Source organism: Ascidiella aspersa, chromosome 7, assembly GCF_963924565.1.
Source record: "Ascidiella aspersa chromosome 7, kaAscAspe10.2, whole genome shotgun sequence".
NCBI classification, from domain to species: Eukaryota; Metazoa; Chordata; class Ascidiacea; order Phlebobranchia; family Ascidiidae; genus Ascidiella; species Ascidiella aspersa.
Window position 1 is genome coordinate 15,527,957 of NC_139453.1, and position 8,540 is coordinate 15,536,496.

An 8,540-nucleotide genomic window follows, 5' to 3' on the forward strand; every position below is an offset into this window, starting at 1 on the left:
TAAACTTTAAAGCGTCGCTGTTTGAAATCAACCGTAATGTCGTAGAACGGCGGCGAGATTAGTTTTGCTTGAAATGTAAAAATTCTCTGTTTAGTACCATGTTAAACTTGAAATAGCAGGCTACTGGGAATTGTTTTGACGCGAAATGTTTAATCAACCGTGTTGTTCACTAAAGCGCAATTTTTGGTCACAGGCCATTTGACACCATATATTTACGTCGTTCGTTTTCAGAGTTATGCGCTTGAGATCTTCTTTCCTCGTGACGTGCACGTTGATGAACGTGAAGTTTTTAAAGTGCCTTTAATTCAACCTTGTGTTGTACGTGACGCTGAGAAGAACCGTTTAGAAAACGATGCAAACCCTAGCGTTTATTGCTTATGTCGCACTGCTATTCGCACATAAAAGTAGTTGTTTAGTGTCGTTTTCTGTCAGAAATCGCCGAGCTACCGGAGATGCCACTTTACCTAATCTTCAAGGTTCTTTGACCTCGGGTTATTATGTTACTGTCCAACTTGGTACTCCACCTCAGGAGTTAAATGTTATATTGGATACTGGTAGTAGCAACTTTGCTGTAAGTATGACTTGTTTTATTTTCATTGGTTTTTTTCTTCGCAATATTAACTATATTTTATCCAGTGTTTTATGAACTAAAATATTTAGGTAGAAACTTTTTCGATTTTTTATGTTTTTTGCAAACCTTTTTTACATTATAAAGACATTTTACTATATGACTTTTTGCACACTGTAAACCAAATGTTGAATCAGTCCAGCATTGTGCAGTGTAAAATTGTGCTACTGTTTTACATTTTTGCTAATTTTTGTGTTGTAATACCACACTATTTCTAAAATCTTGACTGCTGAAAATAAGTTACTATACTAAAAATCGTTGCCACAATTAAAGCACTATGAGTTTAGATTGGAAAGTTTGGCTTTCATGAAGGATTAATCCATTTATTCCCCATGCAGTTGTACTCTCAGCTCAGACAGTGCTGCATATTTGGAAAAATGATAGATTGCCTTAAAATACATTTAGCTGCAAATAGCAGATTGAAAATTGTCGCACAATTTTAAGTAGCATAAACACTTACATTTTTTACCGATATGGGTAAAACCAGAATATCATCCAATATTATTGGTAAACCTATCAAAAATAAAGCTATTTAAATATAAATCTCTAGTTAATATGTTTTATTATATCATATTAGTCTTTAAAGTGCACATATTTTTAGTTAGATCTTGCATAATTTATGATCGACATTTTCAGATTGCAGGTGCTCCAAACGAAAATGTTCAAAGATATTTTAACCAAAGCGAATCTACATCAGCAAAAGTTATTGATGCCTCTGATATAACCATTGCATACACTGAAGGGTCTTGGCAGGGTTTAGTTATTGAAGACAAACTTTCTATCAACTCAGCTGGTCTTACACAACCTGTTTATGTTCCACTTGCTGTTATAAAATCAGCCCAAAAATTCTTTGTATCAGCTTCTAAATGGGAGGTATTAGTTCACTATGTTTGCAATAACATTTATAAATAATATAAATTTTTGATCATGTTTAGATATATTTTCCGTGGAACTAATTGCACAATAAACTATTCAGTCATCTTAGTTAGTTAAATAAGTTGTCTAATCTTATTAATTCTTTAAGGGCATTCTAGGATTGGCTTACTCTGAGCTGGTTCAGCCACATGATCTACATCTAACATCTGTAATGGAAGCAATTGTTTCAAAGTCCAGTAATGTTGCAGATATGTTTTCAATGCAACTTTGTTCCATAAGAAACAGCGTACAAACTGAGGGTTCTTTCATTTTGGGTGCTGTGAATACTAGGTTGTTTAAAACATTGATTTGTTATTTTCATGAGTTAGACATTTTTATATTTAGATTTGACATTGTTTTATGAATGTTTTATTATGTTTTAGTCTTGCAAAAGAGCAAATTTACTGGACTAGAATTGTACGCAATTGGTATTATGATGTGGTTATAACTGCCATAAAAGTTGGAGGACAAGTCTTGGATTTGAACTGCAGGGAGTTAAACAATGATCGAACAATTGTGGATAGCGGAACAACTAATTTGCGTTTTCCTACATCAGTATACATGGAATTAATTAAAAAAATAAATGTAAGATATATTGTTTAAAAGTCCCCTGACATAAATCAAGACTTTGGTCACATATTGTTACAAAAAATTATTTGTGACTTAAATATACTCAAGCATGTAATACATGTAAAAAAGGGGAAACCTGTATATGCTTATTGCTTACTATATTTTTATTTTAATAAAACTTTTTTTTATTTTAAACAACATTTGCAATTTAACAACGTAGCACAAAATGATTTACTGCATACTAGGTATCAGCTAATATCACTTTTAAAAACCAATAAACAATTGTTTTATATATCTAAGATAAAGTAATAATACAATTAATTAAACCTTTAAATTATTATACTACATTCAGTTTGTCTACCTAGTATATTATTGGTTATTATACATTATGCTAAACACCCTAAACCAAACTCTATATTAAGTCATACAGACATGAAATAAAAAACGAATGACAAATTGAGAAGTTCGAAAATTAGGAATTTGTTTGTTTTAAAGTAAACACTATATTATCATTTCACAGAAATATGTTAGGAAAATACTGTCCTATATTGACTGATATCAATATGTATATTCATAACAGTGGTATATATCCAATATTATCTGTAAAGCAACATGCCTCTCTATCTCTATTGTTTTAACCACATTTAAAAGTACCTTATACTTTTAAATAAATTTAATTTCTATTGCTGTTAAAATGGCATTTTCAGGAAACTGTAAAACGACCAATTTTTGGAGAAAGTTTTTATAGTGGCACTGAAATGTATTGTAGTCCATTGTTGGATACTGCTTACAATTGGTTTCCCAACATTACATTATATTTTCCTTCTCTTGAACCCAACAAGACGTTTCCTTTGGTCGTATATTCACAAAATTATCTCCAGGTAAGATGTCGATATTGATTGACAATTTTGATTTTATACAAGAAACAAACTTTGATATTATTTTGAACAATAAAAACACGTTCTTGTAATGAAATAGCAGTGATCAATACTTATGTATACAATACCCCTAATTGGAATGTTATTTGTAGTTTGAAAGTAATCTGGGTGAAGCATGCTTTAAGTTCGCCATCTTTCCTTCTGAAACTGGGACTGTGATTGGAACTGTTCTCATGGAACAATATTATGTGGTGTTCGACCGGGCTAACAGCAAAGTTGGCTTTGCCCTGTCTTCATGTAGCTTGGTAAATCTTAATTATGTATTTTCATACTTGTTTTTAAAAAAGATTAAAAGTAAAAATCTTAAAAGCTTTTTGTTTTTATTTCAAGATGTTCATTCTTTCTAATTAAGTTGACTTTTGGAATAAATATTTTATTTCGAAATTTGCCATCAATGCTATTCGTTTTAATTTAAATTTCAGGATCCCCTTGGAAGATCATTAGAAACAGTCGAGTTGGACTATAGCCTGAACTCCACAACTTGTCGCTATGTAGAAGCCACCAAGGTCTCCAAACTTAGGGTGAGTAGCATCATCTTTAATATCTATTTATCAAGATTTGTCAGTCATTTGGTATGTTCAAGTCGCAAGAAACCAAGAGCAGCAGGGATCACAGTAATTTTTACTTTTAAACGATCTCGGTTAAAGTCTAATTGCTTCTTACAGTATATATGTCATTAGTAGGGCCATTTTTATTTTAACCTAAAAAAAATTTTGTTAACTTTATAACGAAATTGCTTGCTTGTGGAGGCCACAGTTCTTCCTTGAATTGATGCCGGTTAGCCAAACATAATATTTTGTCGATTTCAGACCCAGACGTAATATTTTGTCGAAAAGTCAAGGTGTTTTATGGATTATAAAAAGTGCGTCGTTTTTTTTGGCGATAGATTTAGCTTGCTTAGGCATTTTTGTATTATAGAATGTCAGTATAGGCCATTCCTAAAATCCAAACTGTTGATCTTCCAAAAGACCACAGTTATGAAGATGAAGTGTTTTATAAGAATTATTTAAATACCTAACAATAAATAAAAAAAATGGACAATTTGCGATAAAAGTTACTGCTGATCCAAGTGGGCATTGTGACATATTTCTTGCTTTTATGGGATAATATGGTTTAATTGTGTCGCAGTTCCTGATTTACAATGCTTCCAAGACGATTTTTACAAAAATTACTCTCAAGAAACACAAAAACTTTGCCGAAAGCCATAATTTGACAAATTTTGACTTTATTAAAAAATTTTAACCTTATTGTAAATTTTAACTTTATTTTAACGTATAAACTTCTTAGAAACAGTCCCCTAGGTGCTAAAAACAACTTTATTCTTTGATTCGTGGACAGACGAGGTCCTTAAAAAATTTTAACTTGATTGACTTTTGTGGGCCCTAGTCATTAGCAAAGTTAGATGGAGTTCGCGAAGTATTGCAAATTTTCTTATAAAGGCCTCAATCCTTTTTAAATCATCGGCTATAAAATGCGGCTTCAGCAAACTTACACACCAATGGTTTACGTATTAGTGATTAAAAAGTCACAGCTTGATGGCATTAACTAACATAACACCGTACACGTTCGCGTTTCCCTTGTCTATAGTGACATAAATTCAGGCTGGATATTTAGTTTAGTCTATAGATTTCAGACAACTCACGCAAAAATGCTTTTTGGAATATATATTAATTTTTCATTGTTCACTTATTGTGGGAACAGCGTCAAACAGTCAAAGGACGACTAGCGTCTTCACTGTTGTACAATGTAGTGTAGTGTTTTTGGCTTAGCGCATAATGCCAAAAAACAATCACATGTGCAACGTCTGGACACAATTACAAATGTAATGACATTTAGAAAATTCATTTCGCTTTATTTAACCCTCTGACAAAGATGTTATCTGTAGCAATACATCTGGGTTACACTTTAATTGCCACATTCATTTTTTTATCATTATCGGTTATAACAAGAGGCTAGCAAGTTTACACGGATATGTTAAAACATAGTATGCATTAGCGAAGACCCTTTAGCACAGTGGTTCTCAAACTTTTTCTAAAAAATTACGCTACAGTCCCCTAGCATTTTTTGTCAATTGTTCGCGGTCCCCTTAAAAAATACACACAAATAAACATAAAATAACACGTTTGGGTGGGACGGGTGCACTAACAGTCTTAGATAGGCTTGTTGATGCCGTATTTAGTATTGTAACGCTAACAAAATCACTTTATTTGAGTGAAGCAATCACGATAAGTTTTAAAACCGCGACCGTACAACCAGCAATGGCAGCACAGCAAGCTGTAGAAACGTAATTCTTATTATCACAATGCACAATTCAGCTCAAAGCATGCAATCACGTGAATGAACAACTAATCGTAGCTTTTGATGACGAGCGCAAACACGATGAAAGCAAAATGTTCTCCTTCAGGAGGTCTAGTTGATTTTTGTTACGTGTTTCGCAGTCCCAGAAAATTGTCTCGCGGACCCCAGTTTGAGAACCACTGCTTTAGCATGATTTGTTTACGCACGCCACATTCAGGTAGATTTTGCTAATTATTGCCTGTTGTAGTTATAATTAATTTAACGCCGGAAGAACGCCACTAGTCCTTTACGAGTTAGTATTAACCTTGTGAATACTCATATCCTGCACAACGCCAGGTTCTCCACTCCTAGTTTCAACATGTATATGCGTATTGACCTATTACTCACGACTCGTCAAATATTTACAACCTAAAAGTGTGTTTGTCTAATTTTTTAAACTTTAGCGGTTGTACGCACAATGTTTTCAAAACAATTGCTCCCCTAAAAAGGTTCCCACTTAGAGGTGCTCCGATTTTGATTGACTTGTAAACTATGGCACAACCAGAATCTTACTATATAAAATTGTTTCTTTGTGTGTTAGTGTTTGTAATAATAAATCGTGTCTGAATTGCTGATCTTTAATGTATCCGAAAGTGTAATACAATATAGCTTTCCGGCACTATACACTGCTTTCTTCTCTCATGACGTAAGCCTATACAAACCTTAAGAACATAATACGCCAAGACAATATGTGCTTTTAATTACATCGGATCGGTATTACAGGATTTATCTGCCAAGACATGATAGGCAAAAATATTTGAATAACAGTAACATTTCTTTTTTATGCCACTACCATTACAGCATGTCTCGTGACCTTTTTTCGATTTATTTTATGTACATAATTTTTCTACCGGAGTAACGTTGTGTAGTTTTATTTATTTTTATTACATTCACAAGTTGTTCTTAAAAATAAACATTAAGTATAGCAGTGAAACAATTAAATTAAACCAGAGCAATAAAATTATTTTCAGAAAGGTCCTATTATTATCATCAATACAGTTTATATCTTAGCTTTGTTTTAACATGGCAGTCTTTTTCCCAATACGTAAAAATGTCTCGTAGATAAGAACTATTTATTTCCTAATGTGGCTTTAATAAAGGGCAATATTAGGAAAGATGTAAGTTGAATGCATTTTTACAATACCACCTTTCAATAAAGGCAAACATGGTGGTTTATAATACTTCATGGACGACAGTGCTGAACAACTAACTTTACTTTTTCTTGTTTTTAGCTGGTGGCGTATGTTCTTCTTGGCATGCTGGTTTTGGCGTTTATCCCAATGTGCACCCTCCTCTGCATAAATTGCTATAGACACCATAGACTATGCTGTAAGCCCAAGTCAGATCAAATGTCTGATACGTCGGGGCTTCTTACCAGCTACTAGATGCGGAATACGCAACAGTATTCAGATTGCCTTAGTATTTGTTGTTATACACTTTACCTATTAGCTGCTGTCGCAACACAATGAGTCTGTATTGACATAATTGTGTTATTTTGTGAAGGTTTTACTCCTACAGGAGAAAACCATACTTTGATGTTTTAACATGATATGTGTATTGCTAACCAATGTTTCGTTCTTTTACGGGTTTACGCTAAAAAGTTTCCTAGAATGTGAAAACTGTAATTTTAAATGCATGCTTTGCCATCGTTCAACGTTTAATTCATAAAGCAATTCACTTGCTTTGTTTTAGTTTAGTTAAACCCACTTTCCGAATATTTGTTATCGACCATGGATTTTTATGCAATCTTTATACCTTTATCAGCGCTTATTATTTTATTCATAACCGGTATATCTGCAGTTGCTGTCATTGTGTTTATTTTTCCCCAACTTTATTTGTCTTTTCTCAACTTATAGGTTGAACTTCAACTCATTTTGTCGCCAATTCTTTCTTAGTTTGTTCATCGTAATTTTATCTGTTGTCTCCCAAGGCGTCATGTTATATGTAAATGCTTGCCCAGAAGCTTATAAACTGACATGATTAGATGCCGACTTACCTAAACATGTAAATATTAACGAGCTTTTTTTGAGTTTATTTCGTAACATTCAAAAATCTTTATTGTAGGAAAAACATGTCTGTCTTTATATTGTGCTTCAAAACATTCTTCACGCGAATTTGCAATATTTTTTTAACGAGTTATGAAAATACGAGGATTTTCATCAAATTTCTAGGAGTCACTCTTCAACTTTTGTTACCATACCGCATGAACCCCGACTACACTCTAATTGTGGCCGCCAAAGATTCACGCTACAAATTTTTAGGCTTGTTTTTTAAAGGCACTTAAATGCAAGTGAAATCTGAACCTGTCGAACGGATGAATATTAAATATATTTTCTATTGCAGTAAGTATAGCCTTATCAATATCGGTGCTATTTTTTTAACTCTGTGTTTAAGCGTTAAAATGCAGTTTTAATTTTTACATTTTGATATTAATGTGATCGGATTTATTTGTTGCAATAAATATTTGTTTGCCTTTATTTGTAACACTTCTATGTCGTAACACCGCCAATAATTATGCTTGATTGTGACAGTTCTTTATAGGTAAATAGACTTTCGATTTCGACGTGCTCTTGTCATGTGAAAACCCGTTACAAAGTTTGTTTTGGATTTCCCGGTTTGAGATAAAAGGCCTGTTCGTAGCGCTTCTTGGTTAGCTTTATCTGTAGTAAGCCTATAAGTGTATCAAAACTTTTTTGAAAAGTTCCCATGTTGACTTCGATATGAGTAGCTAGAGCAGACCTGGACAACATACGGCCCGCGGGCTGCATCCGGCCCGCCAAGCAGTTTAATCCGGCCCGCAGCTTATTTTCCTTAAAATACGTAGTCTAAGCGAAAACAAGGGCAAGTTTGTACATGCTTGGTTGTATCGTAAACACCTTTTTCCACGGATTTAGTCATGACCCCGCCAACTTCGATTTTTAGCCTCTTTTGAATACTAAAACGGAAGTTGTTTTCGCGCTCAGCGCGAATGGCTTCTGTCTTTCTCGTATGTTTCACGCGATTTTTGCCAAATTTACAGACGAATAGCGTCCTCTGATCTGTGCCACTCTCTCCAACGAAAGTTTAACAAACTTAGCCTAATATTTGTTTATTTTGCGCGTCGAAAGCATTCCATCTATGAAATATGAACGAAATAGCGAACGTTTTCTAAA

The 8,540-nt window shown here is 33.5% G+C and overlaps 1 protein-coding gene across 1 annotated transcript; it reads left to right on the forward strand.

Moving 5' to 3' along the window:
• Positions 1-219: 219 nt before the first annotated feature.
• Positions 220-7,889, forward strand: LOC146138003 (beta-secretase 1-like). The gene is made up of 8 exons (XM_083393348.1): positions 220-571; positions 1,265-1,501; positions 1,653-1,834; positions 1,927-2,128; positions 2,821-2,994; positions 3,144-3,296; positions 3,474-3,572; positions 6,621-7,889. The coding sequence occupies exons 1-8, from the start codon at positions 353-355 to the stop codon at positions 6,771-6,773; spliced, it is 1,419 nt and encodes a 472-aa protein (XP_083249474.1). The 5' UTR covers positions 220-352; the 3' UTR covers positions 6,774-7,889.
• The last annotated feature ends 651 nt before the right edge of the window (positions 7,890-8,540 follow it).